At 39.6% G+C, this 15,353-nt stretch overlaps 1 protein-coding gene across 3 annotated transcripts in view; it reads left to right on the top strand.

The window, feature by feature from the left end:
• The window catches only part of Pibf1 (progesterone immunomodulatory binding factor 1), a 158,530-nt gene that overhangs the window by 81,282 nt on the left and 61,895 nt on the right, over positions 1–15,353 (top strand). For all 3 annotated transcript variants that reach the window (XM_040753039.1, XM_040753140.1, XM_040753078.1), the window contains 3 exons: positions 5,570–5,735; positions 8,374–8,524; positions 11,161–11,251. In XM_040753039.1, the coding sequence (XP_040608973.1) occupies positions 5,570–5,735; positions 8,374–8,524; positions 11,161–11,251 (408 nt within the window). The remainder of the gene's footprint in view (positions 1–5,569; positions 5,736–8,373; positions 8,525–11,160; positions 11,252–15,353) is intronic.

The following is a 15,353-nucleotide window of genomic DNA, read 5'->3' as shown; positions in this document are numbered from 1 at the left end:
CCAGGCTGGCCTCAAACTTGGAGATCCGCCTGTCTCTACCTCCCAAGTGCTGGAATTAAAGGTGGCCTGCACCATGTCTGGCTAGTATACCAAAGTTTTAAATATGTGGTCCAACAATGCTGCTTTGTGATGGAAGCATTCACTTATGCATAGCAAGCAGTTACTAGGATGTTCTTTGGAGCAATTTGAATACTCAACAGCATGTCCCAAGCACCGTCTAAATGTTCTCAGCTTAGAATTAGTAAATGAGATGGAATTAATCGTGACTGATCACATTGTTAACTATTGTGAACCAAATAATAAAAGGAATGAGTTACAAACATAAAGCAGTCTGAGAATGTAAAGTGGTATGATGCCACCAGTTTAACAGAGGCTGGAGTCTCTCCTTCTGTACAAGATGCATGCATGTTCCGGGAGAGTGGGGGTGTTTTAGACTTACAAAGAAAACTGGTAAGGGGTTGATCTACAAGGAGAAATGGAGATAAAAGTAGTGGTAAAGATGGCTGTAACGTTTCAAGCTTTTATCCTAAGAATTGGCTTAATTACTTACAGAATTCAAAAAAAAATGATAAACTACTTGTGCAGAGGAGAGGGAAATAAATGGAAATATGAGCAGCAATCATCCCACGAGCAAGATGTAATTCTCATCTGATTAGGTCCGCTAGCGTCTGCCCTTGTCGACTCCCATTTCCTACAGCTAAATGCACTAAAGGCTTGAGAGCCGAGGACGTATCTGGGTTGAAGCATTGCCTTCAAGTGCAGAAAGTTTTCCCGAAGCCTTTGCCCCCAGTCACTTGTAGAATTAGAACTAAAATGCTCTACAGTCAGGATTTCCCAGTCCCTAGGCCAGACTGGGAGGCCATGGGATACTTGGTACCGGCCCATCTTAAAAGGACTGGGAGCAGCAGCGTTCCCTAGTCTGTGGGCGCTTTTCCTGCAGCTCCTGAGAACCCTGCCTCCCTCGTGCTGCCGCCGTGCTTACATTTTGCCAAACTGCCCAGAGTCGGGAGTGTCTATCCTCCCTTTTTCTATACGCAGTTGTCCTGCTGTCCACAGACAAGGGCTCTGCCTCAACCATTTCATTGTCTTACTTCCAAACAGGACCAGCTGGTGAATTCCCTAATATGCTGGTCATTTCCTGGTTCTGGTGATTGCATGGACATTGTCACTAAATACAAGACATTTTGGGCACTTTGCCGTACACTGCTCGTCTACAAAATGAGATTAGGTAGTTGTGTTCCGAATAAATGTCCAATTTTAAATATTTTGTAGACCATAAATATTTTGTAGACCAAATTTAAAAAGCAGTTCTTTCTCATTTGAATGAAGAACTGAGATGAAATACAAGTTTCATAATGGGGGAGAGTGAGGCTTAGGAGCAGAGCACTTGTGTCTGTGTCCAGTTGCCGACGAGGAAGGAAACGGCGAGGGAAGGAGGAGAGAGGAGGAGGTACTGGAGGCAGAGGAGCGGAAATCACTGGTCCCTGGTACGGTGGCACACCCCTGCAGTCTCAGCACTGGGAGGTCGAAGCAGGAAGATGAGCAGTGCAAAGACGCGTGTGTCCTACAAAGTGAGCCCCAGGGCCAGCGTCACCTGAAACAAGAAGATACTGGGGTGGGAGGGGCATACAAAGAAAACCTGCGAAAGGCCTGAAAATAAATGTTACTTGACCTTGTTGCTAGCATCCCCCCCCCCCCCTTCTTAATTTGTGCTGGGTATGTGTGTGTGCTTGTGTGCATACTGGTATGCAGGCCCTTTGGCGGTTCAGGGACAGACTCAAGTGTTGTTGCTCTGGTGATCCGTGGGTTTGGTTTGTTTTTCTGCGAGGGGGCTTTTCACCTAGTGTGCTGATTGTCTGCCCAGGGAGGGAGTCCCAGGGGTCTGCCTGTCTCTGCCCCTCCAGAACTGGGATTGTGAGCGTAGGCTACCCACCCTGCTCTGTTCAATGTGGATTCGAGGAATGCAGCTCTGCTCTTCATGCTTGCAAACTCTCCCCACAGGGCTCTCCCCCACTCCCAACTTGAGAGATTTCTTGACGTTTAACTTGCTTGTAACTTCCTATGTAACAGCGGATTTTCACTTCCTGCTTTGCACTTCTAGATCTTAAATTTCTGTTGCCGTGAACCAGCTCAGTCTAGAACTTTCTGTGCTTGTTCTAAAGTACTTTAATGTCTAGGTGACTCTTAGGAAAACTAGAGCTGGTTACAATATAGCATTAATGACAAATGTCGCCAGATGAGGCCCGGGACAAGATGGCTGCAAGGACAGATTCTGATTCATTGTTATAATGAATTTGACCTCCCAAGGTCACCCTGCTGAAGGGACTGTCAGACATGAAGTTTCTGTGTGGACAATACTGGTTCAAGTAAGAGTGCAGGTTGAGAGGATGAGCTGAGCCATGTGAGTCAGCAGTGGAGAATGCAGCAGGTTCTGTGAGCAAAACAGGTTCAGTGGGAGGCACCTGAAACTGCAGGCTGAGCTCCAGGCATCCCCAGTCCCTCACTGCTAGACCTGCTTTTGTAGCTGTTATGTGTGTTCAGCGTTTCACAGTTCAGTTCAGCAAATGAAAATTATCAAGACTTACAAAGACACAATGGCTGAAGGCAAGTTCTCTTCCTGGTTAAAGAACATGAAAATCAGTTAGTGTTGAGAATTATCATTTGGTTTTAGAGAAGCCCCGTTACTAGACTCCGATTTCTTTCTAGGAGACATTTGTTGTTTTCTGTTGGAGTTCCCTATATTCTATATTCTAAGTGTCTGAATGTGTCTACAGCTTCGTGTTTTAATATAAGGAAAGAACATGAGTGCTGAGTTGAACTTGCAGGTGCCAAGATGAATAAGATCAGGTGGCGCTAAGAGCTGGTCTAATGTTTGGAGTTGCCATCGGTGTGAAAATCACCTAAAGAGTTCTAACCCTACAAAAAGCAAACTTTTCAGATTAATCTTTCTAAAACAAACCACCTAAAGGTCAGGACCACATTCTCAATTACTAATCCAAATCTACTTTAGTTACATAGTTTATATATGCCCTGCAGTTTAGCATTCAGAAAAAGTATTGACATTATGCCTTTGATTTGGGGTTGCTTGGCGTGAATTTGATTTTTTGAGACAGTCTCAAAAAATGTTAGGTTGGCCTTGAACTTGCTGTGTAGGTGAGGATGACCTTCAGTTCCCTATCCTCTTGCTTCCCCCTCCCCAGTATGGGATCAGGTGTGTGGCACCATGCCTGATGATTTCGTGTGTTTCATGCATTTAAGTTTATAATATGACCTGGCCTAAAGAGGAAAGATATTTTCATTACAGTAAAATACTGAATTAATTTTTGAGCATGATAAATGTGTATTACTCTACACCTCTTAGAACAGTTGTAATAAAGCAGAAAATTGATAAGGGTTAAAAGAAATGTGATGAAACTGTCACACTTTGTCACTGATGGGATGTAAAATGCCACAACTTGATTGGAAAATAGTTGGACAATTCAGAAAATGAAAGCATGTTTATTAAACCTCAAGTACAACCGGGCGTTGGTGGCGCATGCCTTTAATCCCAGCACTCGGGAGGCAGAGGTAGGCGGATCTCTGTGAGTTCGAGGCCAGCCTGGTCTACAAAGCTAGCTCCAGGACAGCCTCCAAAACAATACAGAGAAATCCTGTCTCGAAAAAAAAAAAAAACCTCAAGTACAGATGTTTATAGTGGCATTACTCATAATAGCTCAAAAGCAGAAACAGCTGAAATGCTCATCAACTTGTTAATGGATAAATAATTATGGTATACCCACAGAGTGGCATTTTATTCAGCCATGAAAAGAAATGAAGTATTGATTCATTCTACAATATGAGGAAACATTGAAAACATCAAATGCCACCAAGTATATGAATCCATTTGAGACATGGAGAGTAAGCAATTCCATTAAGGAAAAAAAAAAAAGAGCTAGACAGTGGTGGTGCATGCCTTTAATACCAGCACTCTGTGAGTTCGAGGTCAGCCTGGTTTACAGGGCAAGTTCAAGGACAGCCATGATTACTATATAGAGAAACCTTGCCTTGTAAAACAAACAAAAATTAATTGTTGTCAAGGCCAGAAAAAGAATAGGTAGAGAATGACTCGAAAAGATACATACCAAGAAGCCAGGTATGGAGAGATGTGCTTATTGTCCCCAGCACTGGGGAGGAATCAGGACTCCAGAGTGTGGAGCTTGCTGGCTGGCCAACCTAGCCTGGTCAGTGGAGAGGGCTCAGCAAGAGACCTGGTCTCATGACGTAAGATGGACAGTTCCCAAGGAATGGCACCTATGGATACCCTTTGACCTTCATACACATATGCACACACGTGTACACACTAAAATTGTTGTTTCAGATACCAGTGGTGCATAGCTTTGTGAACTTACTAAATACTTTTGAATTGTCCTACTTGATATGGTGAGCTTTGTGGTTTATGAATTATATTTCCACATATAATTTTACCACATAAGAAGGTATATGTTTGTGTACATATGTGTTGAGGCCACAATGTACACTTGTGTGGGTGTGGAGACCAGAGGTCAGTATCACATGTCTTCTTCAGTTGCTCTTGACCTTAGTTTTTGAGGCAGGGTCTCACTGAACTTGGAAGTCATTAGCTGCACAGGGTAGCAAGCAAGCCCCAGAGATGTCCATGTCTCTGTCTGCCCGGTGCCATCATGACTTTGTGAATGCTAGGGATGTGAACTCAAGTCCTTGTGCTTATGCAGCCTCGAACCAATAAAACCGTTTTTAATTAAATCATAAGACCTTTTTAAATCTATGTTAGTGCTTTCCAAAACAACCTAAAAGCTAGCTTTGTCTTAAAGCCTTGCTATTACAAGTTACCTTACATGCCCTGTCTGGAACTTTCTCTAGCCTGCATGTAAGACACTATTACCAGACAGGTGTGCCATGAGTGAAGTGGCCTTTGGCATGTACATTAAAGCCGGTATTCTTAGATCTCACTCACACACACACACACGGGGGGGGGGCGCTTTTCTGTGTATTCCATCGAACCTGGAGCTTATCATACTGAATCACTCTTGAATTTTCATGTTTATTTTCCTATCTTCCCTAGAAATTATAAGTTCCTTTAATGAAAAAAGAACAACCTTTTGTCTAGTGAAGTCCCATTATTTCTTAAAGTTAGTAAATAAAATTTGAATAAATTAATTTTAATAACATAACATTTTTCTGGATTCATGGGGGACCCGTGGAAGAAATACAGTGTGTCTGCTTTGCTTTCTCTTAGAATATGATCAATATGGAATATTTTGTGATTTGTACATTAATTAGAAATATTTTTGCTACAGTTATACTTATGAAATAAAGAGAATGTTCCTGTGTATGTTGTTAAATATATCATTTGATAATTGGCACACAATTTTCTTATAGTAATCAAGTGGACATTTTAGTATGTATCTATACATATGCCTGACTAAGTTATGGAAGCTTTTCTGGATAACGATGCATTGTTAATTGTGTAGTGTGGGAAAGGAGAATTGAGGCTTGCGCTTCCGGAAAGGCTTCTGCCTGCCCTGAGGCCCTTCACCTCCTTCCCTTTCAGGTACAGGGAGCTCCAGCTGAGTACAGAAAGCAAAGTGTCTGAATTTCTGCATCAGAGTAAGCTGAAGTCCTTTGAAAGTGAACGTGTTCAACTCCTGCAAGAGGAAACTGCAAGAAATCTCGCACAGTGCCAGTTGGAGTGTGAAAAGTATCAGAAGAAATTGGAGGTACCTTTATGTTATTTTCCCTTGCTGTAAGCACAGACTGTATGCTTCCTAAGTGTGATATTTACACAGAGCCTCATTCTTCCTAGAGGAGTCTACCTCATCCTCACAAGGAAATAAGGAACTAAAGCCGGGAGTTGATCACACCTAGAATCCCAGTACAATGGAGGTTGAGACGGGACAGGCACACGTAACCAACCAGAGCTGTATAAGACCCTGTTTCAAAAACAAAAAAGAAAGAAAGATACATGGATAGCAGAGCTATATGCACCAAGAAATTTAGAGGAGGCTTCATTATTACTGACAACCAGCCTGGTGGTGGTCGGGCACGCCTTTGGGAGGCACAGGCAAGTGGATCTCTTTGAGTCTGAGGCCAGTCTGATCTACAGAGGAAGTTTCAGGACAGCTAGGGCTGTTACACAGAGAAACCCTGTCTTGAAGGGAAAACAAAACAAAACAAAACCCAAAGCGTTGGATCACATGTAAGAAAAATGAAGTTGCTATGAAGCAAACGGCAGAGCTATAATGGTGTATATAAGACAAAACACAGCCCTTCTGAAAGGGATAGGTGGTATTTTATGTTTTCCAGTTGTCCGCAAGAAAACTGTTTACTATTTTGCATTTAAAATTAGATATTTGTGTGTGTGTGTGTGTGTGCGCGTGCACGCTTACGTGCGTGGTAGGGCATCTGGCAGTCAGGACAGCCTGTGGGAGAGAGTTCTTTCCTTGCACAGTATGGAACTTGGGAAGCAGAGCTATCCCACTGCCCAACTTTCATCATGGTTTTAGCCCAACAAAGTAATTCTCTGGTGTAAGTCAAAGAACAGATAGAGATATTCCATATTTTTAAAGAAGTCTCTAAAGAAATGAAATATTTATTATGTTTTAAAATAGATGATATCTGAATACCAGCTAAACTTAACCATTTTACATTTCTAGTTTTTCTCTGTGTATAAATGTTATGGAAACATACAATTTTAGGTCAATACAAAATGGATGATAATGAAACTGAAGATTAGTCAAAGAAAATCCTTTCCTGGGGGCTGAAGAGATTGGTAACCATACTGGCTACTCTTCAGAGGACCCAAGTTCTATTTCCAGCAACCACATGGTGGCTTACGGCTTACAACCATCTATAACTCCAGTTCCAGGAGATCTAGTGCCCCCTTCTGGCCTCCACTGGCATAGACATACAATTAGCTTAAACACTATGCATAAAAATAAATTCTAAATTTTTTAAAGTTTACAAAAATGTTTTAAGCCTTCCCTAATTGAAAATTAATCATGTATTAAACCATTTACCTAAATTATAATGTGAATCAATTATATTATAAAATTTGTTTCTAGTTAGGAAATGTGTGAGTTTTGTTTGTTTGTATAATACTAAGATACCTTTTAGGCATTTGTTGAGCTGTCATTTCAGTACTACTTTAAAAGATCTGTGCATTCCAGATGAGTATATTGTTTTTGGAAAACAATTTGGCACTGTGTATTTGTTAGGCTATATTTTTAACTATGTAAAATGCTTCATGCACAGATGCTCATTGCAGGGTTATTTATATAACAGTGAAAAACTTAACACTATAAATCTTACTATGGTCACACTAAAAACAGTTGTGTGCCATAGTATCAATTGGTATTTTAGATGTCATGTTGTATAAGATATACTTTTTTAACAGTAGACAGAGCCCCTCATAAAGCTATGTACACTGACTATTTAAATTTTATCATTGGGTTGTGAATGTAGCTGAGTGGCAAAGCTGTTACCAGCATGCACAAGATCCTAGGTTCAAACCCCAGCACCGTAAAATAAACATAAAAATGTAATTCATTGCTCTTGCGTGTGTAAATAGCATGTGTATATGCGTGAACATTTTGCCTCTGCACGTGTGTGAAGATGAAGGAAGACTTGGTAGAGCTGATGCTCTCCCACCTTCATGGGTCACAGGGATTGACTCAGGTCACCAGACTTAATACAGTAAGTGCCAAGCTGTCTGGCAAGCCCCGCACTAGCTTAAAAAAAGAAAAGTCAATAAATGGATTCAGCAGGTTGTAATTGTATTTGTGTAATAATAATAAAAAAATTTGCATCTCTTAATCCCTTTTTAAAGGATTTTTTAAGAACCTTTTCTTCGCAAAGACATTTCTGCCATTGCCCTATGTGGGATTTACATTTACTTTTGATTTGGACTCAAGCCTGTTAGGAAACCAAAAATGCTAAAAGCATTGCCAGGACAGGTTAAGTAACTAATGGAAAGCTGAAGAGTTCCTTCCATCATTTTTATACAGTTTGGTACTGACTGCCCAATAACTGACCCCAGGTAGATCTCACACTGTTACATCTGCTGGAACTCTTAACAAGCAACTATCAGTCTTGCCCCAAAATTCAATTTTATTCAGCATATGTAATTATTGACAAAGCATTTCATAACTTCCAGTTAAAAACACAAGAATTATTTACCTTACAAATAAATGTTTTTGCCTCATTAGTCCTCTCTGTTGAGCTACTTTTCCTTAATATTTGGGTAGCTGGAAAAAGAAAAGGCATAAATATATCTTTGCATCGTCTTTTTCTTTTAGCTGTGAACCTGAGTAATTCTTACTTCTTTGACCTTTTGTCGTTCTTTCCTTCCACTACTAGGTTTTAACTAAGGAATTTTATAGTCTCCAAACTTCTTCTGAAAAACGCATTACTGAACTCGAAGCACAGAACTCCGAGCATCAGGCAAGGTTAGACATTTACGAGAAATTGGAAAAAGAACTTGACGAAATAATAATGCAAACAGCAGAAAGTAAGTCTGCTCCCCACCCCCTTTGCTTGTCCATGTATAGTTTTTTCTTGTGGTTACAGAGGAAAGCTGGCATTGCTAAACATACCGTGGTACATATTTAAAATATAAGCGATGATCTTTTTTAAAGAATAGTTTCTATTTTCAGTATTACTTGGTATAAATTTTCAATAGCTAGACTCAAAAAGTGAGTTAAATTGATAGATTTTTATGTATGTAATTCACTCATTGTATGGATGCGAAAGAACCAAAGGGGAGTGATACATGAATTTTGAAATTGAATAGTATACTACATTATAATCTTTGATGTTTAATTTTCATGTGTCTGTCCTCCCACCGTGTGTGTGTGTGTGTGTGTGTGTGTGTGTGTGTGTGTGTGTGTGTGTGTGTGTGTGTACATATATCTGTATTAGGCAGAGACACAGACCTGTGTCACCATGGTGGGCTTCATACTTGTATAAAGGATGACTTCAACTCCTGAACCTCCTTACTTTGCCAGCCTAGTTGCAGGATTATGATAGTGTGTTCCACCTTGCTTATGTTATATAGACTGGCTATTAGGACTAAGGCTCCTTTCACCAACAGTTTCCAGATTAAATCCAGCCATATTTGTCACCAATATGAAAAGTGTGTACTCTACAAGATTATGCCTCTGCAAATGTAATCCTCGACTGTGCCTTCTCTGAATATCAATTTCCACATCTTGCTAATGACTTCCAGTAGGAGAATACAGTTGCTTTGTGCTCTGCTTCTAAAGCATGCTATTCTGTCTTTTTATATCACTTCCCATGTTGTATAGTACTTTGTTTTTCTAATCGAATCCCAAGAAGAGTTACTGCATGATAGCATTAACCTCAGATCTAGCACTTCTATCATTACCTAACTATGCTAGCTAAATTTACCTTTCTCTGCACTGAATTTAGAGCCATTTAAGACAGACAAGAATCAAATATATGTGCAGTGATAGCTTTACTTCTAGCATCGTGTTACAGATTGCCTTGACTCGGTAGTTAAGTAATGGCTGGTTTACTGGCAGTGAGATAGCATCTCTTTCATGTGCCCCTGCTAACTATAATCCTACATCTAAAGGCTTGTCCTGGTTTGCCATGGAAGATATGAACAAAATTAAAGGAAAACAGCTATACATTTAAAAACAATCTTTGCCACAGAAGTTCTTACCAGAATTAGGTACATAATACACTGATGGTCATGAATGGTCAAGCTTCACTCAATGTGTATTTGCTTTGTGCTAAGTCTGAAGCTCTCCTTCAATTAGTTTTGCCTGTTAACATAAAAATGGGGATGCTATGTACAGAACTTCATATCCCTTTAAATACTTAGTAAAACTATTTTTTATGGCCTTTGGTCAAGTTTTTTGTTGTTTGTTTGTTTGTTTGTTTGGTTTGGTTTTTATGGCCTTTGGTCAAGTTTTTTTGTTTTTTGTTTGTTTGTTTGATTTGGTTTGGTTTGTTTTGGTTTGGTTTGGTTTTTTGAGACAGGGTTTCTTTATGTATCTTTGGCTGTTCTGGAACTCGCTCTGTAGACCAGTCTGGCCTTGGACTCAGATTTGCCTGCCTCTGCCTCTCAAGTGCTGGGATTAAAGGCATGGGCCACCACAGTCTGGCTGGTCAAGTTTTTTTTTTGTTTGTTTGTTTGTTTGTTTTGGTTGTGAGCCTAGCCTTTAACAGCTGAGCCATCTCTTCAGCCCTGATCAAGATCTGTAAGTCCCTGTTTTCAGGGAAATGTCATTACAGCCCACAGAATGCTCAGCAGATAAGGGCAGTTGCCACAGCGCCTGCCTGCTCACCTATTCAGTCCTCAGAATACAAACCTTGCAGATCATCCCGACTTCTTCACATACACTATAGCATACTTGTGCATGCATACACAAATGCATGTACACACGTGCGCTTGCACGCGGGCGCACACACACATACACAGTTAAACATGGCATTGCATTGAAACTTTTACCCATTGAGAAGCTAACCCATTAGTTCAAAAACGTTATAGGCAGTTCTATGACAATTGCAGTCTTTTTTAAATTATCTTCCCTGAAATTGTTTTGCAGTTACAAAATTAATGCCAATCATGTCTTTTGGGAATTAGAGATGAGCTCTGGGGGCAGATTTTCTGCCAAGTGTTTAGGAAGCTAAGGATTCAGGCCTGGGTGGGCACCATGTACGCCAGCATGGTTGTATGTTTCTGTAATCCCAGGACTCAGAGGTGAGGGGTGTGCTTGACTTCGCAAGCTCAGGGGAAGCCTGGGTTATATAAGAACGTGTCTCCAGAACAAAACAAAATTCACCTTCATCAAAATGATTGTATAACACTGTTGAATTCTATAATATAGTTCATGTTAAAAGCCTTTGAATCAATCCTTCAGAATAACTACCATACCTGAGTTACTGTGCTCCATCAGAAAACATAGCCTGTCAGGTGACGTCATCCTTCAACATCTTCTAAAAGTAGATCGGCAACTCCAAGCAAGAGTACTCTGTTTCACCTCTCTCTAAATATGCATTAGCCTTTATGAATGTTCTTGGGATTCTTAATTTGTTATCATGATCTTTCATTGTCACTTCTGCTATGCTTTTTAAGGAAAAATGCTATTCCACATCACGCATTTTAATATTTTTCAGTTGAAAATGAAGATGAGGCTGAAAGGATTCTTTATTCCTATGGCTATGGTGCTAATGTTCCCACAACAGCTAAAAGACGACTAAAGCAAAGGTAAAATCGATATAGATTTATCTTATCTAAGTGTAATTACATAGTACATTTTGATAATGTACTACTGAGTTGAATGATAAAGTTACGTGTTCTTAATATTCATAAATATTAAATTGCTCACAAAGTAGGACATGGTAATAACCATGAGCTTCATCTATATTTAAGTGAACTTAATGGTTAGTAGATATGTACATTAGAACTTTCATGGTGTTAGATGCAGTAACTTTTTAAAAGCCATTTTATTTTCACATTAATTTCAGATAAAGATAAATGCTTTGTAGCAATATTTTTCAGGTTAGAACTAATTAATTATATGCTACCTTCAATTCCTACATCCCTTGTTTTATTATTCATCTACTATATTCCTCTATATGTGCTTTAAATATATATAACATGTTATTTATAATATTATATATGGTAAAATATATATATTAAAGGAGGAAATATGGAGAAAGAATGTATGTTGCAGCTAAATCTCTACAGAGTGTTTTAGTTACCTGTCTTGTGACAAAATAGCTGACAAAGCCACTTAAGGTAGCAAGGGTTTGTTTTGACTCAAGTTTCAAGGGTTCACAGTCCATCATGATGAAGAAGTCATGGCTGCCGGAGCTTGAGGTAGCTGGTGGCATTGCATTCACAGTAAGGAAGCAGAATGTGAGATGCTGTTGATGGCTCCATTTCTCTTATGTTCATTTTGGAATGCCTACTCCTGGAATGGTGCCACCACATTTAGGGCAGGCCCTTACACCTCAATTCATCTAATCTAGATAATCTCTTACATGCTGAAGCTTGACTCCTAGATGTTTCTAGATCCTGTGAGATTGCTAATTCATATAAAAAATAAACCACGCAAGGCTAGTCACATGAGATGGTATGCACCTGATGCCCATCACCAGACAGGAGGTCTTAAAACTTGAGTCCTGAGCCATACAATGAATTCTAGGCCAGTCTGTGGTCTACATAGCAAGAAGAAGAAGAAATGAGGAAAGAATAGACCTCGGGGGAAAGGCAAGTAAGGGGATGGAAGGAGAGAGAGAGAGAAAGAGCATTTCCAGCTGAGGCTCCGTGGAGACCGAGATGCCTGACTAGAGGGTGTGCTGAGCTCATGTGCAGCTCTGCTGGAAAGCCCTTCTACTACGCCAGCAAAGCCTGCACCGCCAGTGCCGCTGGCTCTTGCTCCTTCGGTGCGTCCTGCTCTCCAGGAACATGGGCGGCTCTGCGTCTCCCTCCTCCAACCTGAGCCTCCTGCCAGCCTTGCAAGCCCCTCCATAATGTGTCCCTGCATCAGCAGCAACCTTATTTGCCTCTTTACTCAAAGTGACTGTGATACCACATCTCCCCTGGTAACCATGGTTTCTCTACATCACAGTAGAATATTTTGCTATATTCCCCATGTAATTTCCTCACCTAGATAGAAGTTCTTCATGATCAGCAACCACTTCTTATTTAACTCTGACTTTCCCTTGCCCAGTGGAGAATACCTAGTGAAAAAAACAAAAATTCTTTACCTCAATGCTCAAGTTTTCAACACTGATAGTCTATTGTTTTGTGGCTAATTTAGAAATTCAGAAACATACAAAATAAGAAAAACAATCTTGTGATACATTTGTAGATGTTTTCAATTTTAAAAGATTTTGTGTGTTTTGTTTTTATTTTTCAAGACGGGGGTTCTCTGTATAACACTGGCTGTCCTAGAACTCACTCTGTAGGCCAGACTGAACTTGAACTGAGCCATCTGCCTGCCTCTGTCTCCTGAGTGCTGGGACTAAAGGTGGTCACCACCGCTGCCCAGCTAAGATTTTAGTTCTTAAGTGTGTGTGTGCACACACCTGTATTTATGCACATGTCTGTGCGCATGTGAGCTCAGGTTCCTGCACAGCAGGAAAGAGGTGTCAGTTCTCTGTGTGTGCGTCTGTGCACATGTGTGTCTGAAAGAGATCATCCCGTCTCCTGAGCTGCCATTACAGGTGGTTGTCAGCTGCCCATCATGGGAGCTGGGAACGAAACATGGGTCTTTACAGAGTAGTATACGCTCTCAACCACTGAACTGTCTCTCCAGTTTCTTTGTAGATAGTTGAAGTGACAGGTGTAACAGCATAAAGAAAATAATGTATCCTTATGACTATCTAAAGTACTTTGGGATACTATTGCAAAGGAAGCAAGAAAGAATGCTTAAGAGCTTATGTTGTTTCTTGATTAAATATTTGAAAACTCTACATCACAAATAGATGTAGAATAGGAAGTATCAGTTTGTAGCTGGAATGGTTTCCTCTGTTTAGTAGAGGTTGGGGTGCTTCTAAGTTAAATATATTTGAAGAATTGGTTGCCGCCCTATCCCTTCCTGGTACTCTAAAGGCTGGTGTGAAGGTAGCATAATTAATTAGTTCTAACATGAAAAATATTGCTACAAAGCAATTGAACCTTATTTTTTAAGGAAGTTTCTAAAACCAGAAGTTGGGTTTTGTTGTTGTTGTTGTTTTGTTTAATCCCCAATGATTTTAAAGAACCACAAGTGATTCATAGTCCAAATGATCTTAACTGTCCAAATATTTCTGAAGATTCTATCACTGAGCTGTCTGTGAGCCCTGAACAAGTGCCTAATGGGTATGCTATTAATACCCCTGCCAGCTGGTGCCAGCCATTCTTCTCATGGTGAGCCAGAGAGCTATTCTGAGGAAGTGCTTCTCAGGTCATCTAAACTGAGGGAAGAGAGTGTGTAAGTCTAGACATCCAAAGAGGACATGTATGCATCCCTACACCTATTCATTCAGCAACTTTAGTGAGTGTCTACTATGCACAATTTGACTATTGGCACCTAACCCACTTTAGGATTTGATGCATGTTTGAAGATTGCAAAATCAACATTTGGTTTCTTGAGGACTATTTGTGCAGAAAGTGATTTGCCTTGTACCCTCTTGAAATTTATTTAAGACAAGAGCAATGTAGCCTTTAGAGAATCTATACTTATTAGTCTTTGGCATTCGAAATGAAAGCAATGCAAATTTAAAGTGAGTTGTATAAAATGACTCATAGCAGTAAATGGTGGAGTGCTTGCATAATAAAGTTGTCATATATCAGCTTATGCAAAAGTGTATTAAAAATTGAAAGGAACTTAATTCTCAACTGCTATATAATGTATCTCCTTCATACTTAATTTGATTTAAAATTGTATCTATTTAGCAGCCAATAATAAATATTTTATGTTAACATTTAATTGATTATAAATATTTATTTTATTTTAAAAATTTGGTAAATTGATGGTAATCCCATTATTTAAAATAACCAGTCAGAAATTTATACAAATATTAATTTCCTCGTATTTTTGGACGTTATACATTTATAGTAGTTTAGTTTTTAGCCTTAACATTCCATCGTGCACATTTTCCTATCAGCGAACATTCTTCAAAATATACTAACTGGGAGGAATAAAAATTGTTGAAATGGGGATAGGGCATGAGAACAGAGAGATGAACATGAGAACAAAGTATAGTGGCATATAAGTGTGACATATCCTGCTGAAATCTATTACGTTTTATGCTAACTTTAAAACTAAGTTTAAACTTTTTTTCCTGTTTTTTGAGACAGGGTTTCAATGTGTAACATCCCTGGCTATCCAGGAACTCACAGAGATCCATCTGCCTCTGCCTCCCAAGTGCTGGGAGTTAAAGGCGTGAACCACCACGCCTGGCTAAAAATCATCTTCATTAACTACCTAAAAATTTTATATTTAGGCTTTTTGTTTTTGAGTGCCATGTTACTGTCAATAAATGTAGTAAAGCCAATGAAAAAAATGATTGCCTCTTGTAACCAAAAGAATATTTTAAAAATGTATATAAAAGTCACCACACACTGTTTGGCATAAAGTATCCAGTAAACATGAGGTAGTTTATCAGGCCAGGGTTCTAAAATTTCTCCCTAGACACTAATTAAAATAATTCAAGTAAACTACTTTTGTTTTAAATCTTTAATGAGCCTTTTAAAATACATGAAACATGGGCATTTGCTTTCTTTGTTGTGAGCCCGTCTCTGAAGGCACTCTAATGCCAGTTTCCTGGGAAGTGGTAGCTGTAGCTTTGTATTTCTCATCAACGTGTAAGTACAG

Source organism: Mesocricetus auratus, unplaced genomic scaffold (assembly GCF_017639785.1).
Source record: "Mesocricetus auratus isolate SY011 unplaced genomic scaffold, BCM_Maur_2.0 Super-Scaffold_2245, whole genome shotgun sequence".
NCBI lineage: Eukaryota > Metazoa > Chordata > Mammalia > Rodentia > Cricetidae > Mesocricetus > Mesocricetus auratus.
This window is presented reverse-complemented; position numbering and strand designations above follow the sequence as displayed.